The sequence below is a fragment of the Neltuma alba genome, unplaced genomic scaffold, assembly GCF_004799145.2.
Source record: "Neltuma alba isolate B1F8T4 unplaced genomic scaffold, ASM479914v2 tig00013209_pilon, whole genome shotgun sequence".
NCBI classification, from domain to species: domain Eukaryota; kingdom Viridiplantae; phylum Streptophyta; class Magnoliopsida; order Fabales; family Fabaceae; genus Neltuma; species Neltuma alba.
The window spans coordinates 77121-94740 of record NW_021637514.1 but is presented as its reverse complement, the minus strand read 5'-3'; the positions used below and the strand labels follow the sequence as shown (position 1 = coordinate 94740).

At 35.8% G+C, this 17620-nt stretch overlaps 4 protein-coding genes across 6 annotated transcripts; 1 reads left to right on the top strand and 3 right to left on the bottom strand.

Moving 5' to 3' along the window:
• Nucleotides 1–378: 378 nt before the first annotated feature.
• On the bottom strand, nt 379–1557 carry LOC114735458 (glycosyltransferase BC10-like). Its single transcript, XM_028923162.1, has one exon. It carries the CDS (start codon nt 1158–1160, stop codon nt 537–539), a length of 624 nt encoding a protein of 207 aa, XP_028778995.1. The 5' UTR covers nt 1161–1557; the 3' UTR covers nt 379–536.
• A 16-nt stretch (nt 1558–1573) lies between these two features.
• Nucleotides 1574–2153, bottom strand: LOC114735461 (uncharacterized). Its single transcript, XM_028923164.1, has one exon. The coding sequence runs from the start codon at nt 2134–2136 to the stop codon at nt 1597–1599; it is 540 nt and encodes a 179-aa protein (XP_028778997.1). The 5' UTR covers nt 2137–2153; the 3' UTR covers nt 1574–1596.
• Nucleotides 2154–4596: 2443 nt separating this feature from the next.
• LOC114735478 (uncharacterized RNA methyltransferase BT_0643) lies at nt 4597–12014 on the top strand. Of its 3 annotated transcripts, XR_003739272.1 has the most exons (12): nt 4598–4991; nt 5453–5695; nt 6506–6667; nt 7264–7373; nt 8041–8149; nt 8838–8993; nt 9120–9235; nt 9381–9547; nt 10613–10743; nt 10831–10967; nt 11222–11468; nt 11591–12014. XR_003739272.1 is itself a non-coding variant. In XM_028923177.1 (11 exons), exons 1-10 carry the CDS (start codon nt 4656–4658, stop codon nt 10936–10938), a joined length of 1638 nt encoding a protein of 545 aa, XP_028779010.1. In that variant the 5' UTR covers nt 4597–4655; the 3' UTR covers nt 10939–10967; nt 11306–12014. The 3 variants fall into 3 exon arrangements, 2 of the variants coding, with proteins under 2 accessions (XP_028779010.1, XP_028779009.1); XM_028923177.1 differs by having other exon boundaries at nt 4597–4991; nt 11306–12014; XM_028923176.1 differs by having other exon boundaries at nt 11222–12014.
• Nucleotides 12015–12270: 256 nt separating this feature from the next.
• Nucleotides 12271–17156, bottom strand: LOC114735470 (ELF3-like protein 2). Its single transcript, XM_028923172.1, has 5 exons — nt 16938–17156; nt 16582–16686; nt 15758–16500; nt 14218–14269; nt 12271–13887 (listed from the first exon to the last, which is right to left on the bottom strand). Exons 1-5 carry the CDS (start codon nt 17154–17156, stop codon nt 12904–12906), a joined length of 2103 nt encoding a protein of 700 aa, XP_028779005.1. The 3' UTR covers nt 12271–12903.
• Between the last annotated feature and the right edge of the window lie 464 nt (nt 17157–17620).

The following is a 17620-nucleotide window of genomic DNA, read 5'->3' as shown; positions in this document are numbered from 1 at the left end:
GGACTACAGGTTATTCAGCTGTTGTCTACCATATATGAAGTTTGGACATTAAAAAAGAGTCATGTTAATGCCTGATACATGTCATACAGAGTCTCATTCTCCTTATCTATGCCAGATCATGTGTCCGTCCACTTTTTGTGTTCTTAGGTTAGATCTACTACAGGAAACAATTTTTAACGTGCCTAGTAGAAGAATGGACTAAATTACAGGGACAGATGCTGCCAACCATAACCGCCCATTGAAATTCCGCGAAACTGGATGTTTGCATGTGGCTGACTAGAAATTCAATAAATCATTAATATGTCTATGCTATAAACTACAGTAGTTTATGTCCTGCATCCTGTACAAGCACCTCAGAATTTCTGCAACCTAGCGGACAAAATCACTTGTGACTAAGATGTAAACCTAAAGGGGGAAAATCTTTGGTAAACTTGATTTACCAAAGGCAGGCTCATCAAATCAATCATGCGTACACATTTACAAAGCTTCTTTTCATAAATAATTTGATTGATCTCTGTATGCCGGACTTTAGTCTTTTAAATTCCCAGAGCTTTGGATGCTATATCTAAAATAGCATCAATGGCATCAGGTGCAAACTTTCTTGCAAACAAGAAACAAAGGGAAGATGGCTGGCCATTGTAGGAGCAAGAGTGCTGCTGTAATATCTTCCTGAAGAACTCCTCTTTGATGTCCTCCTTTACAAAGGTTGCCGGGTGAGCCCCACCTCTTGACCAGTCAACATATGTAAGGCTTCTGTTGGCCAAAAGGTGAGGAGTATTGATGGTAAGCATGGTCTGAAAATAATGTTCATCCACATAACAAACATGTGGTTTGCAGAAATCTCTGAACTTGGGATAGTAATCGCTGTCTTGCACAATTCTAACTGCAAGTTCCCTATTAACTTCAAACCACTGAGGCCCTTTTCTCCAGTCCTCAAGATTGATTAGAGGAGCCATGTGTTCATTATAGCGTCCTCTTCCATAGGGGCCTGGTTCATCAAATGAACCCATGAAACTGTGTTGCGACTGTGATACATAGTTATAGACAGTTGTGAAGTTCTGGATAGGAATGCAAGACTCAGACAAGAGGATGAAGTATTCATTGGATAGATCAAGCATTGCATTGGCTAGCAGTCTTCTTTCTGAATCACACATGCTCATGGTTCCCCACTCTGTTGGCTGTAAATGAGAATATAGATATATAATGCCTTAGTGGTGTGATGATGAAAGTATTATCAAGTGTAGTCTAGTAACGAACTGAATAATGTATATTGAAATTTTAAGGACAACGGCTGCACAGTCTTTCTCATCCGAACAATTTTCCTTCATTTCTTTTCGTTAAAGAGAAGGACTCATCACAAAAGCAAGCCTTTTAGATCCAGGCCTATCAGATATTATCTACTGGATTTTCTTTCAGAGGATTATAAACAAAATGCTTAGCTTGAAAATGTCAGAGAAGCTCCTGAATCATATATAACAAACACAAATGGCCATGGCATGTAGAAATATATAGCACGAGAACTAAAAACTAGCATGCCTAATGAGAAACTAACATATACTTCTATTTTTCTAACAAAAAGGAACAAACAACACAATGCTATATATCAGTTACCTGGCTTGGGACCTGTCTCCTGTAAAAAACTGAAGAAGATGAGTAATCGTCATGGTAAGAAGGGGGTGAATGCACATAGATTGAATAGAGATCTTCATGGCCTTTAAAAAACCTTTCCCATAAGGGTGCCAAAGGCAAGGGTCCTTTAGTCAAGAACATGAAGGCAATTCTGGGAACTCTGTGATAAGGGTAGTCCTTAATTGCTGGCACAAAAGTAGCCCTCCAAAACAACTCTGTATCATTCATGCTGTGTATTAAACTTGGAGGAGGTCTGATCCAACTTTCCACACTGGCTTTTTCCTTGAAGCAAGGCTTGTAGCAGCTAGATGACTGTATTAAAGGCATCATGAGGTTCTTGTTGTGAATGCCGAAATGCCGAATCATGTACATGCTCACCATCGAAGCGCAGAGGCCGAAGATCAGGAAGACTAAGAAGAACTGAAGAAGTCTCAGAGGGAATGACCTGCTGGATTGTGCTGTTCTAAATGGGATAGGAGCCTCCTTCATCTCCTTCCCTTCCTCCATCGCCGACGTCACCAGCCTCTGCATGCATGCATGCCAGTAAGATAAAGTTGCATTCTGATAAATAGATAGATAGATAGACAGATGCCGTGATCATGGTATATAAATACTATATGTTTTGTTTGTATATACTTTATAAGGATGAATAAGACTTTCATCCAATTCACAAGTGTTCATCTTAAATCTTCTGTGTTTATGTGTTTGAAGAGATAATAACACCTCACAAGAAATTATGGTTTATGTTTATACTTATTTCTCTTCATTTTGCTATACGTACTTTCGGATCTAGATTGTGTTTAGTGCAGGTTGGCTTAACCCCTCTTTGAAAAATATGAACAGAATCAAAGGTTTACACGAGAAAATGCATGTAATAATGAAAAAACGAAGGATGAAAATGGGAGTAAAGAAGAAATCTGGACACAGCAATCTGAATAAGATCAAAAGTTGCCCAACAGAACGCATGCAATATTAAAAGAGAGAGATAAAACAAAAAACAATGAACGAATACGATATTAAGAGAAATGCCCTACAACATTTGAGAATCAAAATGAGATGGACATAATCGATAATGCTGGAGTGATTTGTGCTTAAACAATGAAAAGGTCATTACCATATGATAAGTTGTTTGTGCATACGGATGCTTTTGTTGGTAGCTGTACTTTTTTTTTTTTTTTTTTTTGGGGTATGGAAGTCTCAGAGTCTGATTAAAGAAAGTGAACACTTTCAGGTTAGAGAAGAGAAGTAGAAGAAGAAGAAGACGATGATGATGAACACATCAATGTTAAATGATTTGTGTGTTGTTTTCGGTTGAGATCCAACATTACTTTGCACAAAGAGCGTTTATTTATTTATTACTACTATTTATTTATGTTTAATCATTGTTAATTATTCCCTTAATTTTTTATTTTTTATATATTTTTTTTCGAGGACAAAGAAACTGAAGTAAACTACATGCAATCTCTTTCAAGTCCCTAACGTTCCTACATTTTCGGCGTTTCAGCTATTGCTCGGTCTCATGCACGTGTTGCAAATATAGAATTTTGTAAAAATCACAAAAAAAGCCATGAAAATTGTGAAATTACAAATAAGGTATTTTGTCAAAAATATGTTATCATTTGTTATTCGAGTATTGTCAAAACCTACACTATACAAGTATTATAACGGTCTTGATTTACAATTTTATAATTTTCATGATTTTTTTTGTAATTTTGCCTAAAATTTAAAGTATAGATATATTTATATTGGATTATAAATTATAATTTTGAAGGGAGATTTTGTTTGAAGATTTATGTCTTTCACTTAGCAATAAACATTCTTATTCTCACTTTTTTTTTAAAAAAATTCAAGCAAGGATGTGAGAGTCTATAGCTAATAAATATAAATTTCAGGGAGAATCCCATTTAAATGCAGAAATACTAAAAATCAAAATCAAACCTTCACTTTAAATAAATTTTAAATTGGGACAAGAGGCCTAATTAGAAATTTATAAATACTGTTAAAAGATCAAAATATACATGTGTTCTATTAAAGAAAATGTATGTGTATATATATTATTAAGTATATGGAAGATGGATCAAAATTAAAATTAAGCAAAAATTAAACCCATTCAAAATTAAAATTTATCAGTGACCTATATTGTTATATTGATGATGGTTCTGGAGTAATTATTAATGTGAATCAAGGATGTGTTGTAATTTTCTATCATCTATTAAAAATTTACTAATCAAATTGTAGAAAAATTTGGCAAAAAATTTTTAGGAGAAGAATTTGTGAAGAAAAAAAATGTAAAGGTACAACTCAAATTATAATCACAGGGGGGTGCTCTAGAATTTTAACAATATTCATAAATTCCTAATGAGATCTCTTACCCTGATTAGGAATTTGTTCAAAATGTAGGCCTAATTTTAAATTTTCCTAGTTCACTTAGATTTAAATGTGTTCTTCCTAAATTTTAAGTTAAAACATAATTAAATACAAACTTTTTTTTATTTATGTTGTCTATTTTTTTCCTTTAACTATTTTAAGTGAGTGTTTGATTAGTGATTTTACATTATACAAGCTAAATATGTAAGGAAATTTTTTTCTTGTAAACGGTAAAAGTGATTTTTAAAGGGAATGCATTAGTTTCTTGATTTTATTTTTTGACCAGAAGTTTCTTGATTTTATTTAATGTTTTATTTCTCTATTAATCCAATTTAATTAACACAAACTAGGTAGGATTCATATACCCCATTTCCGGCCCAAAAAAATATAATATGCTTTATGTTTAGTGATTCATCGCGTAATTAACGAACTACTTAATTATCAGTGGCTCCAAAAGTTGGCAAATATATATATAATTGGCCCCAAAATTTAAAAAAAGAAAAGAAAAGAAAAGAAAAGAAAGGAGTTCATTCCTTATCGCAAAGCGCCTCCTATAAGAGCCGTTCTGTTGGGCCCTCAGCCTCGTGCTTCTTCTATCGTTTGTCTTCTGTTCTTCGCTGGTTTCTCCTTTGAGCTCAGTGCATCTCCCAAACAACGAAATGGCCATTATACCAAACCAGTGCTTCAGGCACCTATGTACAACTCTGCCTCGACTTCGGAAGCTTCCTTCATCATCGTGCTTCTCCTCTATCTCATGCTCTCTGGCCGAAGAAGACTTGGAACAGACCCACCCCAACTCAACCATAGCCAGCAAGCCCAGTTCCTACTTCCCGAAGCGAGGCCAGACATTGGAATTGGTTTGTGAATCTTTGGCTTTCAAAGGTAAGGGGCTGTGCAAGGTCGCTGACACTGGGTTCGTTGTCATGTGCGACCGCGCACTTCCTGGGGAACGATTCATTGGTCGAGTCACTCGCAAGAAGGGAAATTATGCCGAGGTGAATGCTTGCTTTGGCTTGGTTTTAAGAAATAATTGACATTAGTGAAGTTACAAAATTGATGCTTGACTACCTTTTTTTTTTTTGAATAATTAATGCCTTAACTCTAAAACATCTTGAAACGAGGCAAATTACTTCTTTGATTTGGATATAATGGAAATGTCAAATCTAAGTTAACTATTTGAAACCAGACAGTATTTTGTTGTTTTGGGAATTGAAAAGCATATCTTTTGCAAGTTCAATGTTAAATCGTCCCAAGCATTGTAATTACAATCAAATACAGTGGCCTCCTGTTAGTTTTAACTGAAATTTAATGCTTTGTTTTTGTTACAAATTTGAATTTTATTCAGCAGTTTTGCATTTTAAGGTTAAAATTTGGTTCCCTTGTAAAGAATCCGGAATCTCATCATTTTGGCTTCTCTCTGTTGTGGCTTCTGTTTTAACTTGGTTAAGAAGAGCAGGTGACTAAGCTAAAGACGATAACTCCTCCTCGGGATATTGTAGATGCTCCTTGTGAATATGCACCCTACTGTGGTGGATGTAAAACTCAAAACTTATCTTATGAGGCTCAGCTGAGAGCTAAGGAGGAGCAAGTTCGTGACTTGGTGGTCCATGTGGGGAAGTTTACTCACAAGGAACTAGAGTTGCACAACATTATGAAGCCCATTGTTCCCTGTGATATTCAGTTTCATTACAGAAATAAGGTTAGTGATGTATTAGATCACTTTAAATAATGCATTGGCCAAAGCCTTTTTCCTCATCTCTTTTATATATGTGCTTCCTTTTTTTGTACAGAAAAAAAATAAAATTGCAACAATTACCAAATCCAATTAGCTTGGCAAACGCTTGTATATCTGATCTGTAATTGCAAGTTTGCTGCTAAATTGATTGAAATGGATGGTTTTTCCTATCTACGTTTCCTATGATTATTGGTCCCTGTGCATTATAATTATGACTTGTTTAATGTCTCAATAGAGATATGTCCTTGATCCTCAAAGAAAAAGTTACCTGATTTTTTAAAGTATTCATCTTCATATAATAGGGAACCGTGTCTCCAACTAGTGTCTATAATTACCAAAAGGCAATGCAAGCTAAGCAAAACTGTTGGGGAGAAAGAGAAGTTGGAACTCATTTCCAGTCTCATTCAAACAGTTGCAGTTCTTGCATGTGACATTATGTCTTAGTCATATTTTAACTTAAACTCTTCTCAAGAGTACAGAAGAAATTTATCGTAGAAAACACATTTTATTGTTATTTTTTGCCTCTGTAGCACCATTTATTTTTTGCCTTCCACTGTTAAAGTAGAATTTTTGGTTATTAGAGGGAGAGAGGTAAGTGGGTAACTATGACGCATTGATGCATACATGTCTCCTTAATTCTTGGTATGACTGTTTGCTTGCTTGACATTAAAATTTTGCAATTGTTAAAGTCAATGGATGCCTTTTCACTTTACTATTGGAAGAAAGATATCTGCACTCACACTTGCATACGAATCTGTTTTACTGCTTCTGCAGATGGAATTTTCATTTGGTCCCCATAAATGGTTACCTAGAGAATTATTGCTTGAAAATAATAATGTTCGTGGAAGTCATGCTCTAGGATTGCATGCTCCTGGTTATTTTGATAAAGTTCTAAATGTTGACAAGTGCTTACTGCAAACTGAACCTGCTAATAAGGTATGCAATGTTATTCTCTTATCCAGTATAAAGTTTGTATGGCCATAGAGTACTTCTATGTATTTATTGTGGAATAAATATTTTGAAACTTGCGAAGTTTGCATTCATGTGTAAAGGGAGAAGCACTATCATGGTTGGTAACATACAGAATTAGAAAGACTTCTTGAATTTTTGAGATTAATATTGGCAATTATCTGATGAAATACATTCAATTGGAGTGGAAATCAAAGAAAGTAGAAATCTCTTTGGGTTTACCAAACATTTTCCTATAAGCTTTTGCAGATTATCATATTTACGTTGGGGTCTGGAATAAAATATTTCTTTTTTTCCCCCTATTTTGCTATTTAAACTTTCCAGCAAACTTCTCTCTTAAAAAAAGTAAGAATATTTTTGTGTGGAGAGTTTCGTTGTAGCTTGTAAGTTTAGCTACATTGAGCGCAGTGATTTTGGAAATAGATTCTTTTTGGTCTGTTGTTGAAAGTGGATCCCTTATCCTACTCATCAGAATCATTTGATTGCTTATTGCATATGAATCTCCCCTTTTATTATTTAGGGGAATGTCATTTTCCTGCCATTTTGATTTGATATACAAATAGGTTCTTGCAGTGATACAAGATTGTTGGAGAGACCCACAGCTTTGTCTTTCACCCTATGATGCTCGCTCACACTCTGGATTTCTTAAGCATTTGATGCTAAGAACAGGAAGGTATAGGATATATCGTTATGTATTGTTTTTACGCAACTTTGTTTTTCAACATACATGTGGGTGCTATAGTTCTTGGATCTATACTTATGGACAATATCCATCTCATTTGTCCTACGGAGATACAGCGAACTCGTCTTTTAGACACAACATTATATGAATCCTATATTTGTCCTATGGAAATAAGCATGGGAAAGTCTAGAACATTTTCTGGTCTGTGGTGGAGTGAGAATATGTGGTGAATCAAGGGGATGCGCTGGCCTAACTAATTACTTAAACTGTGGCCAGGTATTGCTAATTTGGCTTTTGAAAAATCTGTCAAATTTTTAATATAAAGCATGCTGACAATAGCATAAAAAATTACGGAAAGTGAAAAAAGTAACTGAAATTGGAGAAAATGAACAGCTTCAATCTTGACTCCTGTTTCTCTACCTTTCCAGTATGTATAACCATTTGTGATTTCATCATTCTGAAGGTAAAGTTGGTTGATCATATATCAAATATGAATGGAAGGTTAATGACAAGAGATGCGGCACTATGTCAAAGAGTCTCTTATTTTTTCATTGTCAAACTTGTGGCATCTATGTATTCTTAATTTAAGACCTTTGATTGAACTCTTATAGGCATCCTCCTTTTTCTTTTCGACATTAACAAATATGGCTTGTTCCAGACATGTCAGCACCGGCCTTCCCGAAGTTATGGTCAATTTTGTGACCTCTTCTTACAAGCCAGAGCTGCTGAAGCCTCTAGTTGATAAAGTTTCTGCATTTCCTGAAGTGGTTGGTGCTGAAGTTTATTAATACTTTTCTTTTACCCTGTTTCTGCCCAACGCACTATGTTACTTATTCTGATTCATCTTGCCTGGCCCTTGCAAAGGACGATTAAGATTTGTTGCAGTAATCTCTATTCCAGCAGAATGGATGAGGAACATATACTGTCGAGTGAGGGCAGGAATTACTGAGCTTACTTGGACTGATGCTTTCTAGGTTTTGTTCTGGTTCTTGTGAGATTCCATGACCTGTCCCTAAATACTGCTTACTGAAGCTTGGTATGGACCTTGAGAGGAATAACTGAAGGATGAAAGATTTTTTCAGGAACTCTTACACATTCAATATGAATTAGTTTTATTGGTGGACTTTAGGATTTCTTTGATGAGCTGATTTTGTTTTGTGTCACTATTCTCAATATGATAACATAGGACTCTTAGACATTCAATAGAAATTAGTTTTATTGCTGAACTTCAGGATTTCTTTGATAAGCTGATTTTGTTTTGTGTCACTGTTCTGATTATGATAAAAAAGTTGTTTATTATGTAGTCTTTTTTCTTCGAATGTGATATTGACTCAAATTTTAAAGCTAGGCTGGTAAGGAGCTTTGTGGGAAATTTAATCTTTTTGCTTCTAAGTTGTTCTTTTACATCTATTATTTTTTTAGTGTTATCCTAATTTTCATATGTGAGAATGATAGGTAAGCATCATAAACAATGTAAATACTTCTGTTGGAAATACATCTGTTGGGGAGGAAGAACACACTTTGTATGGGAAATCTAACATTACAGAGATTCTAAGAGGGCTTACGTTTCAAATATCAGCAAACTCTTTCTTCCAAACAAATACACATCAGGTATGCATTTTGCAATATGTTAAGAAATTCAACATGCTTTTGACAACTCAGATCTGCTTCGTGTTTTTCTTAAATTTAATCATGGTTATTATTGATGATAATTAGGTAACTTTTTAACTTTGTTAGGCAGAGGTATTATATAAACTTATAGGAGAATTTGCTGGCATTAAAGGAGATGGCTCAGAAATTGTCCTTGACCTGTTTTGTGGGACAGGTACTATAGGCCTGACGCTTGCAAGAAGGTAATATTATCTCATTGACCCCCACCCCCAAAAAAAAAAAAAAAACAAAGCAAAAAGAGTCAAATTACTAAAGGATAACAGTAGCATCTTATCTCATGATATTCTAAGCTGGACAATATTCTGATATATATTTTTTATTTCTCAGTGTCAGACATGTTTATGGCTATGAAGTTGTGCCACAAGCCATTGCAGATGCCCGTCTTAATGCCAAGATAAATGGCATTGAAAATGCCACATTTGTCCAAGGAGATCTTAATAAAATTGATGAAAATTTTGGGAAAAATTTTCCTAAGCCGAATATTGTAATTTCAGGTTTGTTCCTCATAGTTCTCTTATTTTGTTGGTTAAATTACTAATAACTCTAATAATTTAAAAGTTCTTACTTTGACCACCTAGGAAATGAGTGAAATGAGTCCTTATGGTTTCTGCTTTGGCAATTAGCTGTCCAACTTTCAGCATTTAGCTTGTGAACTACTCCTCTGGTCTTATTTATAAGGCAGAGAGAAATTTTTTTTTCTTGGTCCTATTTATAAGTCACACATGAATGTATTATTTTGCCCTTCATTTATTATAGTGTAGATAGTTATTTTTTTTAAAGGTTGATATATTAAATAGGGGTAAAGTTGGAAAGTTGTTATGCTTTAGTGGAGAGTTAATGCAGTTTAAAGTTTTTCTTGGTTTGTGTGAAATATTTTGGAAGTGCCTTATAAATAGGACTGGGGGAGTATTTACTACAAAGTGGTTTTTGTCATGTGTTGAATGTTCATGTGAGTTAATTGCCATAAATAGGATTACTCTAGGATATATGAAATAAGGTAAAAAAATTGATGGGGAAGCCTACTTTGTTAACGAATTTGAGTTCTTTCAATAACGTTTTTGAGGTTCTCTATACTTGAACATTAATGTATTATCTTTATCAGACGTATAATTTAGATATAAACTTTTGAATTTTGTTGAAAAAGTTTTAAATAATTTAAATATTTAGATTGCTTGATTTGTTTCTTAAAAGCAAGCTGGCTATAATAAAGTTGATGTTCTGGAAACTTGAATTTAACAAACTGTACCGATTTTACAAACATTTGGGAAGAACTTGCATTCTTTTGATATTTAATGTAAAGGGAGACATAGTAGCGTGTGCTGGTGTTTCCCAAAAAAAAAAAAAAATCATGATAATTTTGATGAATACATTTTAGTTTCTACATAGTTGAGATGCCGAAAGAGCAACCTTGGCTTCATTTAAGTGATAACACGCTGGCTATATACTCTTTAGATCTTGACAATAAGTTGAGATTCGTATTGAGACTCACCGCTGATCCTCTTATGTTCTGTAAAGATGTAGCATCATTTCCAAGTTCTTAAGCTGTTTAATTGATGCAGACCCAAACCGTCCAGGCATGCACATGAAGTTGATTAAATTCCTTCTAAAACTTAAGGCACCACGCATAGTGTATGTGTCATGCAATCCCGCTACATGTGCACGTGACCTCGATTATCTTTGCCATGGCGTGGTATGTATTGATATTGGCACTACTACCACCACCTTTAGCCTTGTTCTTTCAGATTCAATAATTTGGTTTGTGGAAAATTTTGTGCAGGCAGAGCAGAATATAAAAGGATGTTACAAAATAACAAGTCTACAGCCGGTAGATATGTTTCCACACACTCCTCATATTGAGTGTGTTTGTCTACTGGAGCTTTGTTGATCTTTACTCCCGAAACCATTCAAGGATAGGTACCATATCTAATTCTCTGCTTGATTTGCGACTGGTTTGGGTGTCTGATATATTCTGTGCGATTGTATTATTGTTTGAAACATTAGTGCACCTTTTCACCTGGTTATGATGAGGAAAAGGAAAATGTCGTAACAAGTGTCTACTTTCTTATTAAATGTGGGGGCAAACTGTAACCCTGATTCTTGTCATAAAAATGATTCCAAAGTACAAAATTGGAAGGATTAATGCACTGTGAATTTATGTTTCTCTGCAGGATTTCCTACATTTACATACTTACATCCTTGGCCATAAGAAACCACATCCAGATCACTAGAACTTGCTTACTAATATTGTGCAGCATGGCAGAAGTTGGCTTTCTCTTCCTTCCTTGTTCATCCTACCTTTGAACTCCTTCAAGTTTCTAAAGCGTCCTTCAGGAGAAAATTAGCTTGATAAAAGATGTTAGTCATGATAAATCTTCAAGATGATATAGCTGGGCTACAAAATTCTTGTCTTGCAAGGTGCGACTAAAATATATGTTGTGCTCCCTGAACTGTTGCTTTAGTCTACAAAATATATAGGAGGTATGGTAGCCAATCGTGAGTGATTACTACATTTTTCAAAAAAATTTATGTTTATGCAGGACTTCAAAGGATTGGACTAGTCGATAGGAGGAAGTCCATTCCCTAACATTAGAGGTTTGGGCAGGATGTTCAACATGATTCGTTTGTAAATTTTTTTATAGGAAGCTTACAAATTACTTTGAAGAGCTATGCAGCTTGTCATGCTGGGTATCAAAATGAGAAGTAAAAGGCTTCTGAAGGTGCGAAGATGATATATGAGTTGGAGAATTAGAAATTTCTTTTTGGCCTTCGCTTCAAAAGGAGTGGCTGTGCTCTCCTTGTTGGAGTTGTTTAGGATATGCTGGAAGGGTTCTAGCAAAGGGAATGGTTGTATTTTCTCTAGTGTAAACATATCGAATTTTTAAGATTATTTTGATTGGTCTTTCTGGTCGAGGATCTTTTCTTGGCAGTCCACTGAATCTCATTGAGGAGTTTAAGCATTCTCACATAATGTCATGGACTATTCATGATAGCATAATCAGGGCTATGGGAAACTAAATATACTTATGGGCAGGTGAAGTTAGCTTTTCCAACATATTCACTAAATTCAAACCATCTTTGTATGTTGTACTGTGTTTCGCCGGTTCTGGTTTTCTTAGTGTTTAAAGTTGTTCTTAAATCAACAGACACGAAGTCGTCCTGTTGATAAAAGTTAATTCAAACAAAAGGGAATCGTATTTCACCATATCGATTCACCTAATCATAAGATATTAGAATCAAATGAAAGATCTTTGTGAAGAATGCAAATTGCTAAAGAAGGTAGAGCAAGACAAGTAGCGGGGAAAATAATTACTGAACAAAATTGGAATATTACCAAAATATTTCAACTGAAATGGCATAATATAGAATAGATTAATCTCAAATATTTCCTTTCTTCTTGTATCGACCTAAATATTCTAGCTACGGATTCTCTTGGTGACTTAGAATTGAAAGGTATGGTTTTGATTATTTGTGTCTGATGTTCTTCAACAACGTGGGCCTTTTGATGTTCTTATGATGCCCATAATGTTGGTGCCATAGGAAACAAAGAAAGCACATTTGCAGGAATATTTGAACTGTGATGGCATAGTATAAATATACCTGTCAGAAGTGTGTCCTTTCTTCTTGTATTGACTTAAATATTCTAGCTGTTGATTCTATTGTTGACTCTGGAGTGTGAGTTATAGCTTTGATTATTGATGGCTGATGTTCTTCAACAGCTTGGGCCTTCTGATGATCTGATGATGCCCAAAATGTTGGTGCCATAGGAAACAAAGGAAGTGCACCCCTTTTGTCCTCTTTGGTGGACTACAGGGCTATTTGAACTGAAATGACATGCTATTGATTAGCCTAATCACAAATATTTTCTTTCTTCTTGTATTGACCTAAATATTCTAGCTGCTGATTCTATTGTTGACTTGGGATTGTGAGGTATAGCTTTGATAATACGTGGCTGATTTCCTTCTACAGCTTGGGCCTTCTGTTGATCTGATGATGCCCAAAATGTTGGTGCCATAGGAAACAAAGGAAGTGCGTCCCCTTTCATCCTCTTTGGGGGACTACTGCCTATACTTGTCTGTAAATCTTTATCTTCTGACGTGTGATTATCATTTGTAACGTGTCTTGACATCACTTGACTTATCTGGCTGGACATGTTAGATGAACTTTGGTACAATATGGCAGAATTGACAACTCCAGTTGATTGGTAATTTTCAGTAGTACCTTTAGATTGCATCTTGGGGGGAGGGCTTATTTGCTCATGAGCAAAAGCAGATACAGATGATGGATGCATGACGGCAGGGCCACATGGTGGAAATACATATGGAACATGAGTTGCATCCTGAACATCCTTATTTCCTGGGGTGAGGCTTATAGGGTTGCAAGCACTATATACTGGTCCCATCAAACCTGTATTTGGAGGGCATTGTCCTACAATGGGCTTGTATACAAGGCCTTCGGAAGGAGACATGAAGGGCACTAACCACTGATTTCCTGGTGCTGGGTAGATATAGCATTGGGATGGTTTGGTGTTGTTAGTCGGAGCGGGAAGGGCTAGTTGATTGTTTCCTGAGTGATGACCATAATTTGGAAGCTGAACACTTGGGGGGGCTTTGCTCATGCTATTGATCCCAGGAAGGGGAAGTAAAATATTTTCAGCACATTCAGCAGGAGTAGGCTTCTCAAGCTTAGTGTTGTTCAGTTTGGCGTTTGAGGATGGTTGTTCTATGATGTAGTCAGATTGTAGTTTCTTGGGAGCCGATTCTTCTAGCGAAGGTTTGCTCAATAGAAGCTTATCTTGAATCAAGAGACTGGGTGACCCAGCAATTAGTTTTTGTACCTGCTTTAGATTGAAGAAACATTCTAGTTACATCCCAGAATCTGACAGTGTGTTTGGTACATAAAAAACAATCTTTAGATAATAGGAAAAGTTGACAAAAAAGGAATTTTATTGTGTCCAAAAGAGATTCTCATGTTCATGAGATTGAGTTTTCCCGTTTCTATTCCTTTTCCTGTTTCCATTTCATGTCAAACAGGCCATCGGGGTACAAACATGAAGAAACGCTATTATAAGTTCATAAGTGACATATAATAGTGCCTGCTGCCAGATATTTCTTCATGAAATACACACAAGCAGGCAAACGTAATATATGGGAAAAACAGAGAATACCTTTATCAGTCTATGCAGCTCGAACACTTGATGAACGAAAACTTTCTGTTGACTGAAAATAGAAACCACAGTCAGGTCAAAGTAGAGTGCATAATAGAACCAAAGAAGCAAAGAAATAATAATCAAGTGAAAGGGCAAAAATCTATCAATTGACTTTAAATAACGAATCACTTGTTCAAGATTAAAATTAAAAAAAAAAGAAGGTACAGAACGGGGAGTAATAGTTTGGGTTTTTAAGCAATATATTTGTATGATATTTGTGAGTGAATTAGGCATCATAAATAATTTAGGATTGTGTAAAAAAGTTTAGGATAATGTAGCTATAGGTGGGTTGCTTATTTATCTCTAATACCAATGAAATTGATTTATCTAATGCTGAAAAATACCAGTTAAACCAAAAAGAAAAACCCCCTTTTTCACTGCCATCAATTCCTCTCTCTCTTTCTTGTTCTGTGTTAGTCTTGCATGAGGGGTTCACCCCATAAGACTAAACAGATATAGTGTGACGGAGAGTCGGAGACGGACCATGCCAAAGGAACTAACGGCTGGCTGAATTAAACCTCAGTAAAACAGTATTATATAATGGCTATATGGAGCCTCCATTAATTCTTAGAAGTTTCCCTCCCAAATCAGTTATTAACTGATTTTCCTTCCCTCTTGGGCCTCTTGTGTGCATGCCGTTCTTAGAAGTTTTCTTTGCAAAGGTTGCTCTCTTGGCTGGACATTAGAAGTTAACAAGTCCTCGCATTATGAGCTTCATGCTAGGGCAAACTAGTGCTCTAATACCAAATTGATACAGGACAAAGGGAAACAGGGGGAAGGAAGAAGGAGAAAGAGGGCGGAGAGTAAGACAATTTTAGAGAGAGAGAGAGAGAGCAGAGGGAGAATAAAACTTAAGGGACAAATATGATAACAAGTCTCAATCAAATTTTCAGTAGGCTAAAGTCTGAGCTCTAAATAATTTTATAGCTACTTAATTTAAACTAACCCATATGAGAGATAAGATAGGATAAAAATCCTGATACAATTTTTTTGTAAAAATTAAAGATAATTGTTAAAATATAAAATAAATTTAATTAAATTCTCTCTTTTCATAAGCTTAACATTGGTCTTCCATTGCCGACCATGACCTCCCCTCACTCCCTTTATCTGTAAATCTGTAACACAAGGCCTATACATCGTTTTGAAAATCTTAAAAAACACAGTTGCCTTCTCCAAGGATACCAACAAATTTCTCTTTAAATTCGTAGGACGCAACTTCTAAGCAGACAATGATTTCATTCATGTGAAACAAGTGATATTTCACCTGTAGCATACACCAATAAGCTGCTATATTTTTCTATATTCTAGAGGGGGACTAAAATTACAATCAAATCATCTTGGAGATGAGGAAGTCCACAAGTAGGAGTTTAAGTAACTCATGGTTTTCTGGGAACACTAACTCTAGCAACCAATTTAGCTATGTAATCCATAATAGTTTAATGGTAAACAGAATTAAAGGCTGAATTATAAGTAAACACTAGCAGACAGGAAACTTTACTTGATGATAGTTGCTCTTGCTCTCCAGAATTGCTTTTCCCCTATGACTCCCATAACATCATCAGGAGTGATTTTCAAACCTACTGCATAGTCTGGGATGCTCTTACTCATAGCATCATAATGTCTATACGTATCTTCATTTTTATGCCCATCGATCTTGCCCCAGAAGAAATTTCTACCTAATTCTAAAACATCAGGACATTTATGAACATCAGTTGTTGCCGGCTTCTCCAAATAACCATCCCTAAGGTTGATTTTGTCCCCATAGGCTTCAACCTCTTCATTGGTCAGGCCATTGCTACCCTGCAATATTTTCAAGCCGTCTGCTGAAATACTTCTAAAGTCTTCCATAAAAGATGAATGTGCTTTCTTTAGTTGTTTAGGAGTTCTAATTTTGACTGATGAGATTGATGATTCATCTGTCATATCACCAAAACCAGCTAATGGTTGAGCAGACCCGTCCTCCGGCAGATCAGTTTGACTGACTTCTGTATGATCGTCTATCTGGTTCTCATATCTTGCTGACACAAGTTTTATGGGTCTAGTTAAATTCACCTTCTTACTGAACGAATTTTGACTTATAAGTGAACAGCTTGATTTACAGTGAGGAAGTTTGTCCTCATCTTCCTCATTCTGGCTGATGCTGCAGCATGAATTTTTCCCACGGGCAGAGACTGGGGTTACCAAAGCATCACCATGCTCATAATTTTTAACAGAACTGTTACAGCTGATGGGACCATCTGGCTGAAACATTGCATTTACAAGTCAGTACGATAGGAACATGTAGTTCAAAATATCTTAACTCTTTGGTTTCATGGGTTTTACCATCAACTTGAAGTTCACGGCTCTGGATTGATAAGTATGAATCTTCTCAGCCAGATAACAAGATACACCAGAGTTGCAGAATTGGATGCCTTGACTGCTACCAACCTGTGTGACCCAGTATAGCCATTCAGATCAAAACGACAGCAAGGTGTGAACACAATGCAATGTGCATCAAAATGTTGATCTTTAAGTGATAATGTCAATTGATCTTACTATTTATATACTGCAAAAGATTTTGTGATGGGGGAAAAAGGAAAACCAAACTGTGTATACTGTATAGTATCATCGAAGAAATTGAAGAAAGCTTGGATTTTTTTTAATTGAGGAAAAACCTTGAGCAGCATTAATGGACTCACTTTGCCAGACAATGAAGGAACTGGGAAATTTTTTGCTAGCAAAGGAGGAAACTTGGGTGGTGATCCAGGAGCAAGAGATTGAGAAGGGATGGCGAATTGCTCATAGAGAGCCATCTTGTTCCTTGGAGGGGCTTTTGGTCCTCCTTTATCTGCATCTTTAACATGCAGCCTAGGAAACATTGGGCTGATCTCCTTTACCTCTTCAATTCCTCCCTTCATTCTTCTCCTTCCTGACACTCCTAATCCACTCCCAAAAAGTTCTTAATCCCACCAAACTCGGAAGACCTCACGTGTGTATACTTTTCAGAAAAAATTTGGTCCAGTGAAAAACTAACAAACACTTGGAAAGCATTACAGTTTTAACCTTCTCTAAGAAAACAAGTTCTTTCCGGAAAACACAGTCCTTAAAGAACAAAATCAAAGAATGAGAATATCAACAACACTAAAAACAGATCAATCCACTTCAAAGAAATAGAACTTTTGATCATAAACCATTAGGTGCGGGGAAGAAAAACCAAGAAGTACCCACTTTTCAAAATTCGAAGTTTTCGCTAAACCGTATATAGAGATCAAACAAGATATCAGGGAAAAGACCAAAAGCGTATTATTAACAGTGAAGGAAATAGCTTTTGAAGATGAAGGAATCTCTTTTTTCGTCCCCTTAAGTCTGTCACAGAGATTAG

What these genes read in the sequence shown, in the direction of transcription:
- LOC114735458 (XM_028923162.1), bottom strand. Translation starts at nt 1,160, where the DNA reads ATGAGCATGTGTGATTCAGAAAGAAGACTGCTAGCCAATGCAATGCTT.
- LOC114735461 (XM_028923164.1), bottom strand. Translation starts at nt 2,136, where the DNA reads ATGGAGGAAGGGAAGGAGATGAAGGAGGCTCCTATCCCATTTAGAACA.
- LOC114735478 (XM_028923177.1), top strand. Translation starts at nt 4,656, where the DNA reads ATGGCCATTATACCAAACCAGTGCTTCAGGCACCTATGTACAACTCTG. An exon ending in TTTCTGCATTTCCTGAAGTG is followed by an intron (nt 8,150 to 8,837) that starts GTTGGTGCTGAA and finishes TGAGAATGATAG; the next exon opens with GTAAGCATCATAAACAATGT. An exon ending in GGCCTGACGCTTGCAAGAAG is followed by an intron (nt 9,236 to 9,380) that starts GTAATATTATCT and finishes TTTATTTCTCAG; the next exon opens with TGTCAGACATGTTTATGGCT.
- LOC114735470 (XM_028923172.1), bottom strand. Translation starts at nt 17,156, where the DNA reads ATGAAGGGAGGAATTGAAGAGGTAAAGGAGATCAGCCCAATGTTTCCT. An exon ending in CCGTGAACTTCAAGTTGATG is followed by an intron (nt 16,501 to 16,581) that starts GTAAAACCCATG and finishes GCAATGTTTCAG; the next exon opens with CCAGATGGTCCCATCAGCTG. An exon ending in GCAAGAGCAACTATCATCAA is followed by an intron (nt 14,270 to 15,757) that starts GTAAAGTTTCCT and finishes TTCTATTTTCAG; the next exon opens with TCAACAGAAAGTTTTCGTTC.